The sequence below is a fragment of the Triturus cristatus genome, chromosome 11 (genome assembly GCF_964204655.1).
Source record: "Triturus cristatus chromosome 11, aTriCri1.1, whole genome shotgun sequence".
NCBI lineage: Eukaryota > Metazoa > Chordata > Amphibia > Caudata > Salamandridae > Triturus > Triturus cristatus.
The window spans coordinates 1133533955-1133548324 of NC_140594.1; the positions used below are offsets into that span (position 1 = coordinate 1133533955).

General features: G+C 49.6%; 1 protein-coding gene across 1 annotated transcript; it reads right to left on the reverse strand.

Annotated features, from left to right (window-relative positions):
• Positions 1-240: 240 nt before the first annotated feature.
• C11H2orf72 (chromosome 11 C2orf72 homolog) lies at positions 241-14018 on the reverse strand. Its single transcript, XM_085635742.1, has 3 exons — positions 13022-14018; positions 2139-2246; positions 241-1649 (listed from the first exon to the last, which is right to left on the reverse strand). Exons 1-3 carry the CDS (start codon positions 13875-13877, stop codon positions 1558-1560), a joined length of 1056 nt encoding a protein of 351 aa, XP_085491868.1. The 5' UTR covers positions 13878-14018; the 3' UTR covers positions 241-1557.
• Between the last annotated feature and the right edge of the window lie 352 nt (positions 14019-14370).

Here is a 14370-nt window from a genome sequence, read left to right on the forward strand (position 1 = left end):
ACACCATAGAGATTAGTGTGAGGTACTCTTACCCATTTTGATGTTCTTGTCTTTATACTGTTCCTCAGAAGAATGTTTACCCAAAGTTGGCATTGAGCTCGTGTGCATACACATTCACTACAAATGATTTTTTTTTTAAAAAACGCTTCTTTAAAGCCGGTCTGCTGCAAGGCACAACCACGATGCAGGAAATGGCAACACAAGAATATCAACATATTTCATAGCAATAAAAAACAAACGTTCAAAAATAGCAGCTACGTTTAATAGCGAAACTGCCCAGGATGTATGAACCAGAACCGAAGTACCCAAAATACATCTTGAGGACTCTCTGCCAGACTAGTATTACTGCTGGATGTGTAGGCTTCTGAAACCGGTCACCACACTGAAAGGTCAGTTCTGAAACCAAACCTTGCACGGACCATGGCTCCGGCTCCAGATTTCAGCAGCACTTGAGCCGTTTCTGAACTCGCCAGCCACCTTTCATCCCAGCATAAAAATATCCAACTCGTTTGTTCACAGCTGCCGGAATGGCCATCGACCCAAGATCATACATCATTTTCAATGGTTGCAAATCTGCAGTAACCGCATCAGAGCGGTTCCTAAATTCTTACGCTGCGGATACAAGCCCACCAAAAATACATACTGTCTGAGCAAGATAATATGCACTTAAAAAGGCAGAAAATGTACTTAAAATCTGGGCTCAATGTGAGGGTCTAATGTGCTATAGGGTGTATTTAGGGGGCAGGCATTGCTCATCTTTCAAGTTAAAGCAGCTGCCTTAGCCATCAAAAAAGGTGAATAAAAGCAGAGAGCAGTCCGCCTTCCCATAGCTAGGAGAATGCGATATCCATGTGCGCATGCGCAGGCTGCCAGCCCCGCAGAAGAACGAGGACGGTGCCTCCTCCCTGTAGGTGGGACTCCTACAGGCCATCCATGCACTGCCCTTCTACCCAATGCCAGGACCATTTATGAACAATCACTGCTAGATTCCACCCCTAGTGGACGGGGCGCCTTTAGAAGATCCCGTAAGGCCTCCACCGGTGGATCAAGTACAGTCTGTCGCCAGTTTCTCCGCTCTCAGGCTTGTCGAGTTTGTGCACTGGATGCAGAGAGATGATGATGAGGAAAGACTTTGTTAAATATAGTTTGATTATCATTCTCAACAAATAACAAGGGGGTCAATGAAGTCGCATTATGTCACATTCTAACAGGGAGCAGTCACTTGAGAAAAGGCACGCCCTCTGGTTCAAGTATTTGTCTCATCTCACAAATGGCGCTATCCTGGCCATCTTTCACATTCTGTTGTCTAATTAAAATTGCGCCATTAATATATAAAGACGCGGCTTTAAAAAAAGGCAACTTTTAGGGTGCAATTTTAGCAGCAAATATATCGGTAGGTTTCAGGCAGATGCTCAGCTCATCCCCAAACGCACTCCAGACGTCCACGAACATCGCGAGGACCACTCCCAAGTGACCTTCTCTGAATGCGGTCCGCCGAGAGGAGGGCTCCACAAAAGGATGCAGTATTTCCACTTCTCGCTCCTCCATTCCAAGGCACTACGTGTCCGTGTGGTTCTCGTCACAGTCCCCGTTGGCTATCTCACAGAGGGCCTTCAGGGCAATGCCTTCATCTGGGTGTTGTGGAATCTCTGAAATGAGACAACACGTTAGCACAAGGGAAAGCAACAATTAACTCCAGTCCACCATTCAGAAATGTAGAGCTACATTATAAAAGCAACCTGGATTTAGATGATATAAGAGTTTGAGAGATTGACTAAGATTTATAGTTGTCCCACTTCTACAACATCTTGTGGTGCTGCAGCTCAGGACTTCCGGTGCAATGTGGAAGAAGGGAAAAGCGAATGTCTTAATCTAGGAACGCCATGCTCCTTCAGAAGGATGGCTGAAGCCACCGGAGAAGGTGAATATTGTACATGGCGGAAATGATGCAGGGGAGCACTGGCATCAGACTGGTCTTGCATACCGAGTTGTACCGTCAATACTGTGGCTGAGGGTTTGCGTATTGAAGGATGATATCTGATAAAGTCACAACAGAGAGGGCACAAGTACTAAATTAGGAGCGGGGATACTCGGCACGACTGCAGATACAAGACGACTGGGCAACACTGGCGACTCACCTCCAGAGAGATTTTTACCAGCTTTCAGGGAGCGGCCATTCCTCCTCCGCCTCCAGGGAAAGCACTTTAGCAGCATGGAAACCTTCTGCTCGTTTCCTGGATCTACTTCTGAAAAATACAAAAGGTGGTGATAGAAATAAGGCACATTCCAGTATGTGCACAGAAGGCAATGCAAGGACTGTCACAAGAGTATTGAGTCATGTAGGCAGCAGACAAGCATCCCAAGCACCAGGACACTTGCCCCAAGTATTGCACCAAAGAAAAAGCAATCTCTCAAGTCCCACTTTGCAGACCTTTTGCCCAGAGTAAGCTGCAGAACTAAAAGCTGCCCCTGTTACACGGACACCCATCTTCCTGGAGACACAGTTGTTGTGCGGCTGCTCTTTAGTCCGTCTTCACCATCCACTGAAAGCCGGTTAACGTGACATTATGGATAAGAAACATGGACACTGGTCAGAAATGGTCAGCTGCGCCAACCTCTCCAGGCTCTAAGGCCCTGCACATGACCTCACTGCAAACCTGCCATCGTCAATGATGACATCACAAGCCATCTCGCCAACTACAACATCGATGACAAAACTGTCTCCTCAGTTGTTGCGTATGCATTATTCACCGAATAATGCTCCCCAGACTCTTAAGCACTTCCTGATTTTTGTTTAATTTTGTGTGATGCAGGAGCCAAGCATTGCCCTGCGTAATGAGGACTACAAGCAGATCAGATTGAGCAGAACCGCAATCCTTGTCGCGGCCTGCGGTTCCCTCCCACCTCACCAAGACCCACCTTCTGCCCCCCTACAAATACTAACCTTTGGAAAGAATATACTGAGATATTCAATTTACCAAGGCCTCTAAAGTAAAAACATTCAACAGTCTAAAAAAAAAATAATAATAATGAAAAGATGGGACATTGTCTGTAAACAAGCCAACACAGGCAGGGCAGTCGCGAGTGAAGGAAAGGTCCATCTCCAGGAGTGCCCTGGGCTACTAGCAGACGACAATAGCTACAGGAGACTCGACTTGGATCCAGCCGAGGATTTCCATTTTGAAATCCACCCTTGTAGCAGCGGCAGAAGCTGCTGGACAGATTAGTAAACTGGGGGAGGCTTTTCAAGAGCAGAAAAACCAGTAGCTCCATATTTCTACACGATGGCACAGATCCATAAGAACCGACAACCAACACAGTAATTCACAGCGGTCTCAGGCATGGAATTTATACAGGAATCCCCTCTTCAAATTCTGCAATTCATTGGATGCCAGAAGAGGAAATACTATCCCCTGCAGAAGATAAATTAAGCCTACTCAAGGACTTATTTTTGACCCTACTATAGAAATAAGCATTTATGTGGAATCACTTTACAGGACTATCTGTAAATAGGCAACACGGAAAACCACTGAGGAGTAGTTAATATCAACAGACTGGCAATGTGCGATACCAGTCAGCGTCAAAAATCCGGAGCACATTATATAATTAGTCCTGAAGAATTATGTATGGACTCCTCTGTTGATGTATTACACGGCAGGGACAGTCTACACCGGGTGTAGATTGGGTATGTGTCCATGGGGTCAGACCACTAAGATGGAGATAAAAGAATTTGGCAGCGGCTTCTTACGATGGAACGACACATACTGAACACACTACGTAATCCACTCAGTAGGATTATGTATGGACTCCTATTAGGGTAATGAACGCCATGGGCACCAGAAGTAGGTTCTCTTTACATGGCAAAGGATGACCCCGAGTGGCAGCCAGTCATACAGGTTGTCCTTATGTTTTAGCCAGCCTATTTAGTAGTGCGGTGGTTTTGACATCACAACAGTTAAGTTGGAGTGTTTTTACAAACTGAGAAGTGGACATAAGAGAATCACAGAACAATCTCTTCTATAAGAGAAGCGCCGCAATACTGTGAGCTGTGTCAGGGCGAACGTGAGGAAGGGGCTATGGTTCTGTCAAAGCTTTATAATGTGTGAACCATTGTCCAACCAATTTGAAATGATCTTCCATTTTATCTCCTAAAAACTGTGTGTGTGTGTAATATGCTTGTTTAAATAGAAAACTTGTGGACAAGAAAGCTCGCAAGTTCCACTTGTCCTAACAAACAGATGATGCAGACAGAGCGTAGGTTGTGGTTACTCGAGAGAAAAGGTTCCAGTCTTTGGTTAAAGAGCGCGGGGAGGGCACGGTAAGGCTGCCCTTGTATCATGAATGTATGATTAGGGCTTCCAGATCTTGGAAACTAACAGAACAGTTGTAAGCAGTGGGTGTTCTAGCAAGAACTCAGCTGTGCAGCTGGTGCTTTCAAGTTCTGCTAAGGCGACCTTGCAGCCGGGAACAGAGGGGGAGTCCCTCCTGTCAATGATCGTAAGACACGAACAAACGCATACAAAGAGCTACTTGAGTCCAGTATTTGAAGCACTGGGCACTCGGTCCTGCGCGTAAGGTGTTTCCGCTGCAGCCGGGCAATAAACTGTGCTCTGTGATTATTTCTATGACCGTGCATGGACTGTTCATTTCTTTCCAGATAAGTTGTGGTGTATCCGCTCCAAGAGACCAGACCATCAGGAAAAACAGGGCCATGTATGATGACCCATGTGACCTGGTGATGAAGGAATGCAAACTATGAACTGTTTCCAGGATCCGAGAAAAGGGCCAGCCAGTACTGCACGTGGGACCATGAGCAGTGACGTACAGGACATGCCATATGGAAGGAGTAAGAAGGGGGATGTTATAAAGAGTGTCCTTTCAAGAACAAATGATCATTTAGAAACAGAATCGGGATGCAACCAGAGCAAGGGACACAGGTGAACACCTTATAAGCCAAACTGCAAACGCGGCATCAACAACACAGAAGCCTGGACTCTCCATCGCCCAGTTAGCCCTACTGGAGAAAAGGCTATACTCCGAGTGATACCAGCACAAGCTGCTGGAAGACGAGTTACGCTAACTTGGCGTCAGATTTGTTTGCGTGGATTGCAACTCTTTTCGGCTGTTCATCGAGACCAGAGAGGCAAGTGCCAATTTTGCACAAGGACTTCATCCTCTGACCAGCCACTACGCACACAGGCAGGACAAGTAAGACAGAGTAAACATTTACTCACAAATGTGCTGAAATTGTGTTCACACTCAAATATGAAATGCACATTACAAATGGCAAAGAAATAAAATTCTGATACCCCCTCACCAAACTCAACTATTCTCTGCAGACAGAGCCAAGTGTTTTGTAAGTCTCTGTGGCGATTGCAGGACACCACGCTGCACTTTACTACCTTTACAGAAACAAAAGTCCTTTTTTTCCTGAAATTAATAACACTGGCTGGAAATTTAGTTACTGTTCAAGTGTTAACTGAGTTGTAGTTTCCAAATCTACATCATCTTTAGATGAAGCTTCGGCAACCGACCCATCCTAAACCCCGACCCACCCAACCCTACTCAGAGGGACAGACTCCCTTTACATCATCAGCCAATCAGAAACAAACAAGTCCTTCAGACTGCAAAGTAACTTATATCGTTCATTGGTCCATCTCCTACATGAAATTGAGAATGAAAAGGCAGTCTTACAGAAGAAGCTTCCAACTTTTAGGATAATACTAATAACAATCACAGCTCGCCAGAATAACGTAAATAAACTATTCTGGTCTCTACCCGCTTGACGCTTCACTGCAAGTCTGCATGAGAGCTCAAAATGCCAAAGAGTTTCTACTCTAATGAGCTTAAACGTAAACTATTAGTGTGGGGCTATTTTAACACGTCCACGATAAAATTGTCTCAACCACGCAAAGTAATCATATGATGTTCCAATGAGCAAAAGACTAATGCCAATTACACAAAGTGTGTACAAGGGGCATTAACTGTTACTGTGTTATGCATCATTTTTCAACACTAAACACCAAACTGCTAAATAAAGCCATCCTTTGAACTAGTCCCCACACCTGGTATGTTATTCCTAGGGTAGTTTTACTTTCAGATTACACATTTTTAAAGTCTTAATGAGGAGATAACGCACATCTGCAGTTTTAAAGTATGTTACATTTTTGCATTTTATCTCTTGGCCTAGGTAAAACGTTTGTTAGGTTGGCATAATCTTGCGTAATTTCTTGTTATGCGATATTCTGCCATGTGAATTAGCAGAAGAACGACCCATGGGAGTCGGGCATCAGAGCAAGTTTGTGGCCGCAGCAGCAGGCAAGCCCTATTTAATATTTTTTTTATTTTTTCATCTGTTTTTTAATTTCTGTATTTCTCTCACACTGGCTCACCACTTCGTATTGCGATCAGCCGCCACTGGTAATGTCAAGTGGAATCTAGACGAGGCAGTCTTGACATTGTGCAAACCAAGTATTTGGCAGTGCACTCCTACAAAAAACATTAGGCCCACTATGCTATTCTTGGGTATCACATGAATCAGCACATGCGCTGTAGCTTGTAAGACATTTTGTTACTTAATGAGGGCTCGGATCCACCCATTGCTTACCACTGGTTTTCTTTATCGTCCCTCATTTGCTTGCTGCTCTTTGGTCAGTGCATATCTGCTCCACTTCCTCTTTGTGCGTTTCTCCCTTCCGTGGAGCATGACCCAAGTACTGCTTCCTTGTGAAGTCCTTCCACTGGTCATGCTTTCTAAGCCACTTTTTTCTTTTAGATGCAGCACTACATAAGAGTGCAAGTGTTTGGAGGCTGTCGCACCCGTCCCGCTCCATATTGTTGCCTGCACCCCCTCCATCTGGGTTGCTGCTGGGCCCATCCGTACAGCGATGTTGCTCACCCCGCCCCACTTGCGTCGTTCCTTGCCCCCTTCCTCCCGCGTTGTGGATCATCCCATTGTTTCTTGCCTCTTCCCTCCCACCTTGTTGCTTACTCCTGCCGCCCCCCCTCCTGTGTTGTAGCTTCAACAGTCATTGTAGATTGCCCTGTTTTCTACACTGCCCCTTCCGGGTTGCTCGCCTTCTCCCAGTTTTGCTTGCCCCCTTTCGTCCCACCAGAAGAAAAAAAAACGCTATAATGCAGCCGTCACTGTCTGCGCTAGACCACTTTTTTCCCCTTACCTTTCAGCCACTCTGCACAGTAGCCGTGCTGCTGACCAACATGGCTAAAAGACACTGACAAAGCCAACAGCTCTAGTAATAAAGAACTTTTGGCCTTGCCAATGCTTGCCACTATTACCACTACTTAAAGATAGCAGTCGACACGGAGTCTTCAGTCCCACTCCAACCCTATGGCTTACACAACAATCACAAGCATTGGGAAAGCCAATAGGCCTTGCCTACAAGAGCTTCTGGCTTTATCGCTGTTTTGTAGTCCTGCTGTAAAGCCATGCAGCAGAGAAGCCTTTGTCTTGTACAGCATGGCTACAAAACATTGACAAAGCCAATAGATCTCACTGCCAAAGATAGTAAGCAATGACCGCAACCCTGATCCCCATGACAGAAATTGTGCCACTATTTTCAAAGGGCAACATGAGTAACACTGTTGAAGACGCCATGGAAGTACAAGAACAAGCGCTTGCAAAGCCAAACCGATCTGATACTAAAGGCAGATCTTTTGGCTTTGCCAGTGCTTATTCTGTTTGTGAATGCTTTTTGTATTTACACAAGTGACACTAGAGTAGCCTAGCAGCAGTGTTGGGAAAGCTGACGGACAAGCACAGTCTAAAAGCCTTTTTTTCTTTCCCTAGAAGAGCGTCCATAACATGGGGTACCTCAAATCACATCCCCGTATATAAAGCAGTTCCACTCCTGCAACGCCTACTCAGGAACAGCCTTCCAGACTGACTACATATCTGCGGGTGATGCTCTGTTCCATTTCAAGTTAGAAAAAGATCCTGAAAACGCCCCTTATGTGTATTTTTGCATTTCACAGGCTCATGGGTGTTTGCAGAAAAACTGGCTCAGCTTGAATGGCGAGAAAACAGAAGTCCCTCTGTGCACTGTCGAAAGAAGCTCCCTTCCTATGACTTGCCCCGACTTACTGGGCGCCTCCCCTTCAAGCATGAAAAGTGTCACCTAGGCGTGCCGTTTGACAGTAAGCGCTCCATCACCAAATAAATGATGTCTCTAAGCAGTGAGGACATACCTTACATCTCCTCCCAATATCCAATAAAGAAACTACTGAAGGAGAAATTACTTTCACATTCAAGAAAGCCCAAGACATGTTCTCTTCAACCCACCATGCAGTAAGTCCAGTCCCCTATGACAGGCAAATACTCGCCGACGGCAACTCTATCCTTCTGTCCTGTGAGTGTGGACACCAGCCTGGATCTGCCTTGACCATTTCAGACTTCCCGGGATTAAGACGCCTCTTCTCCATAGACTAGTCCCAAACGTCAACCTAAATGACGCGTGCCGTAACCAACAGTCAAGATTGTACTCTAACACTTCTATGTTTCGGCATCCCAAAGTGCTCCGCGGCTACAGAATGGTGGTGAATACTGTTTCTAAGAAGCCTAAATAAATCAAGTTGCGAATGAGCCCCTACGTTGACAGTAACAGAGTGCGTTTATATGCTTTACAGACTAAAAGAGATACATTGGCATGTGAGGAGGAATATGAAATGTAGCCAATAATTATACAATCCATACTGAATGGAGCAAAGATCAAGAACCAAGCAGTAAATGTGGGTAATTCAGAATCCATGTTGCCACCGGCTACACGATGGTGATAAAAGAAAGGGATAAAACTCATGAAAAGCAGCATTAAGTACAACAATCACTTGTGGTAGTTCTATTATGCTATTTCTGTACAGTGAAATATTTGACAATATCTTGGTCTCTTAGCGTGTTAAGTTCTCAGGGCAGACGGATGTCTGTTGACTACCCACGGGGTCTCTCTGGGATTGGGAGTCGGGTGGGGGTGAACATTCAACTTCCCCTAACCAAAGTGTGGGGGAAGTTGCTGTGGGATGAGGCTTTCCCTATGATGTTATTTCAAGAGGATCTTGAACAGCACGGGGTGAAGGACCGATCTAGCCACCCATGAGGGCAAGGGTGGATTCATAGGTTATATGCCTGCTTGCAGCCCTCTGCAGAAGAGGTTCAGGGCCGCACCATGCCAGCCAGCCAGTGTTTTGTAAGCTCACTGTTCCCTTCCTGTCTGGGATACATTATTGCTGATCTAATAGACACAATGTGGCCCATTTTTCTTGATTCGTTGTTTCCCTGTAGTTGGAACAGGTCCATTCGGCACTTGGCCAATTTCGGTGGTTCTCAATCGGATTGCCCCATTTTCCCTCAACCAGTATTTCCTGATCCGATATCACTCTGGTCTGGATCTCCTACATCGCATGCCCCTGTAGCAGTACTACCCTAGAGTCGTCGAACCTGGTGTTCCATTCCACACATCACGGTAAGTGAAATGGCGTCCAGATCTCCCCAGTGGCAGCCCATGCCTACATCACAGTGGGTGGTGAGGAGCATAATATCTGACCTTCCTTTTGAGGCCCCACCTCATCGTCAGTCCTATCTAGGACCACCCCTACTGCGGATAGCGATCGGCAAGTGCTGTGGATTTTGAGAACTGAACTCCACCTAGTGGATTCTACACTGCGAGCGAGGACTGAGCTCTGTGAAGACCACCACCACCATGGTTGAAAGAGGGACTTTCTGTGCCTTGTGCCACAGCATCAAAAGGACATGTCCATGAGCAATGACAAGTGTCCTCTGATGAAGAGACTGAAAAAGGGCGAGCTGCAGTCGTCCACATCAGTGTCGCAAAGTATATGCTGTGGAAGCAGCGGTTCAGAAGGTGAAGACGCCTGAAGGCCTTGGTGACTGCATGCGGACAACAGAAAGGACAGACGTCCGACAGGAGACGTCCAACAGGAGAGTGCACACCCTGGGGACTAAGAACAGTGACACAGGTGGAGGTGAAAGAGCGGACACTGGGGATGTGCTGAAGCAGAATGGGAAAACAGAAGTTGGATAACTTGATGGGAGCCAATGACTAGGTGTTGAGAGTAACATCCAAGCGCCCTGAGACCGTTTGGTGATAAGCGCTATATAAAAATATCTGACATTGACATCCATGTGCTCAAATAACACCACAGACACAGATGGAAGAAGGGCTTTTCCAGAATGGGCCTGCCCAGGAGCTCTCAAAGACGTGCAGACTGGCACGAAGGTGCCATAGAAATGCACAGCGAGGGCCGTGGTTTCAAATCTGGGGAGATCGAATTCCAAGCGCAGCAATGCAAAATAAAAAGTGCGGATGGCTGGCGGCGGAAACACGCTATTGTTTCATCCTGAACTTGCTGCCAGAATTTTGAGGATTAAGATAGCTTTCATGGAAAGACATGGCGGCACATGGGTCACAGTTTTGGGGCGCCTCCTAATTTGATTGAGGGTGCGACACCAAGCTCGCACAGAAGGGACTCAGCCAGGGCCTATTTTTTAAATAAAAATAAAAAAGCTGCACTCGGATTTTTATCGCAAGTAGAATTACTCTGTTTTCAATGCTCTCGATTTGGGCGATATTGGGATGGGATTAACGGATTAGTATCTGGAAAGAGTATTTTCTGGGGCAACAGTGGTGTTGAGAATCCTCGAGTCGAGAAAAAGGTTACTGCTTATTTTCTTAGCTTTGCTTCTCCTTCCCTTAATCCCCCTATGGAATAGCTGTGTTGACTGATTATTGTAGCATTAGTTACAGGGAAAAGATCATTTGAAACACGTCACATCTACATTTCCACTCGCTGCATTTATTGTAGATAACATTTTCGACGTTACCTCCCCACTGGGTTGAAATAAATGGACGTACAACTGTAAAAGCCATCTACTGGCTGGTGGCAAGGATCAGGTTCAAAGCCCTGTGCACTACAGGTCAGGTCTGTTGAGATAAAGCCATGAAATACATGCAAAAAAATAGTAGCCTTCTGTGCAGAAATCTGAGCTCAACGGTTGAACCTTCAAACTCATGAAGGACGGAGGGAGGGCCCCAGGGGTCCAGGGACCCAGGGTGTGGACTATGTTCCCTTCAGGGAAGGCCTTAAAATTGGCCTGTTCCAGCTCTCCTAACCCCGCACCCCTCGCTACATAGAAGACTGGCTGTCAGCAGACGAGGCAAAAACCACAGAGCTTATGAAACAACTGTGTACACAGCTGAACTTTATTTTTGCAGTTGTGGGTTTATTTTGGCAATTCTTCTCAACATGCCAGTCTTCCTTTCATGTCACAGTGGAGCCTCGGGCAGTTGACGCCAGTCCCCTGGCTCCCTGCTGAAAGCCCTCAAACACAGCTACAGTGGTTTCACAATCTGGAAATAAAGGCTTAGTACATTTTGGACGGGAGGCAGCTTATTAGGCCCCTTTCACTTGGTCCCTCAAACCTCTATGGCCGCCTCGTATGCCTAGCAACCACACTCAGCGGCGCCTGTTCCTCTCAGACTCGTGTCGCACACCCACCTCCTTCACCCCTTTATGTCGCACACATTCTAGTGCGCCCCTCATTCCCACGCCTATCATTACCCGTAATGTGCCTCCTACTTTCACACCGGTGTCTCACACACAGAGCAACAAAGCGATCGCTTGCATACGTGTCACTTCGACACCACCGCACTTCCACACGCCCTACTTACACATGTCTCAGACACAAATCACATCAGAGCACCTTTTAAACAAAACCTCAGTTCCACACCTGTGGAACACAGACTACACCCCCTTCAGCGCCCCTTGCTTCCAAACCGGTCACACAAACACCACCTCAGTGGATCACTCACTTTCACACCCATCACATGGTCCATTTCCGTCCCCACAGCTGCCACACCCCTCACCTCGGAGCACACTACAGTTCCACATCGTTCACACCCCCGCTTCATTGAGCCACTATTCCACGGGTGTGTCAGACACACCCCACTACTAAAATGTGCCACTCACCACGCCAGTTACACCCTTTGTTTGCACCCACACACGTGCCCCGCCGACTCAACTTTGTGCACCCTACACTTCCACGGGTCTCACAAACCTCTCTCCCTGCACACTTGTCAATCCGCTCACTCCCACCTTCACACCTGTCACACGCACACCCTCAGGTCCACACCTGTTACACCCCCTCACTTCCACCCTGTCACACAAACCCTCACGTATACACCTGTCACACAAACTCACCATCACAACTGTCACCCACACACCCTCACTTCCACCTTCACCCTGTCACACAAACCCTCACGTATACACCTGTCACACACACACCATCACACAAATCCTCACGTATACACCTGTCACATACACCATCACACACACCCTCACGTATACACCTGTCACACAAACTCACCATCACACCTGTCACACACACACCCTCACTGCCACCTTCACCCTGTCACACAAATCCTCACGTATACACCTGTCACATACACACCATCACACAAACCCTCACGTATACACCTGTCACATACACCATCACACACACACGTATACACCTGTCACACAAACTTACCATCACACCTGTCTCACACACCCCCTCACTTCCACCTTCACCCTGTCACACAAACCCTCGCGTATACACCTGTCACACACACCATCACACAAACCCTCACGTATACACCCGTCACATACACCATCATACAAACCCTCGCGTATACACCTGTCACACAAACTCACCATCACACCTGTCTCACACACACCCTCACTTCCACCTTCACCCTGTCACACAAACCCTCACGTATACAACTGTCACACACACACACCATCACACAAACCCTCACGTATACACCCGTCACGCAAATCCACCATCACACCTGTCTCACACCCCCCTCACTTCCACCTTCACACCTACCCTCATCTGCACCTTAACCCCTCAATTTTACCTTCCCGTCCGAGTCCCTCCGACCACCCCCGATAACAGCGCCCACCTCCCTCCAGCGGGCCCCCTTCCAAGCCCCGCAGGCCCCAGCCTCCTCACCGGTACGGGTGTCCGCGGCTCGCAGCGCCCGGCAGGCGGCCCTCTTCACTTCCAGGGCGGTGCGCGGGTCTCCGGGCCGGTAGAGCGCGGTCTGTAGCGGGGACTCCTCGGGAGGGGGCACGGGGCCCCCGGGGAGAAAGACGGAGGAGAGCAGGGCGAGCAGGAGGGGCTCCGGGGCTTCCAGGGGGACGGAGGGCGCGGGGCCCTCCGGGGCCCCCAGGGGGGCTGAGGCCGCGGGGCCCTCTGAGGCTCCAAGGGTAGATGAGGCCGCGGGGCCCTCCCGGCCCCCCAGGGGGGCAGAGTCCTTCTGTACACCGGGGGAAGCAGCGGGCTCCGGGGGCAGCACCACCACCCCCACCACGGCCGGCCCCGAGCCCCGGCTGCGCTTCCGCACGTCCCGCAGCACCTCCCGCAGCCGCCGCCGCTCCGCGGGGCTCTGCACCGAGCTGAGGCGGAAGAGCACGAAGATGAGGCGGGAGCGCAGGCGGCGGTCCGGGGGCTCCCCCGGGGTGGGGGGCTCCTCGGGGCTCCCCTCCTCGGCCGGCCGGGCGCTCACCCCGAAGACGTCCCAAGCGAAGCTGCGCAGCAGCTCCCGGCTCGGGCAGCGCTCCCACAGCTCCCCGACCAGCAGCGCCCGCTGCGGGCCGCCGATGCCGGACAGGGCCGCCGCGAAGAGCAGCTCTGCGGCCGCGGTGCCCCGCTCCAGCTCCGGGGCCATGAGGAATGTGCGTCCGGGAGACGAGGCACTAGAGACGGGAGGTAGAGGCGCCGGGAGACCGCCCCCGGAGCCTGCCAGCAGCACAGGCCGGGCCTCCACGGGCCCGCCCACCGGGAGCCGCCTCCGGAGCATGCCCATTGCCAGCAGCCAAGGCCGGGCCTCCGCGGGCCCGCCCCCGGGGCATGTTAGCAGCCAAGGCCGGGCCTCTTCCACAGGCACACCCACTGGGGGCCGCCTCCCCCGACGCCAGCACCGCCCGGTCCGGTCTCCGCCCCGCCCCGAAGTCGGGGCTAACACCGGCCGTGCAACCCACAGGCCGCGCTACGGCCACTCGCCGGGCCCAGCCCACAGGAGCAGAAGGGCGCAGGAGGCCTCTTCCCCGCCCAGGCGATATTAGGCATCTAGTCTAGGGCATCCAGGCCATGTACTCTGCAACAGGCCCAAGGACCCCTAGCCCTCTCCAGGCCTCGCTCCCGGGCAGTATTAGGCCCCTCCTGCCCCTGGACGGCTCTAGGCCTTTTCTCTGGGCAACTCTGGGACCCTCCATCCAGCACCAGGCCTCATCACTAGGCCTCAACCCTGGCCAGCACTAGGCCTCAACCCTGGCCAGCACTAGGCCTCACCCCTAGCC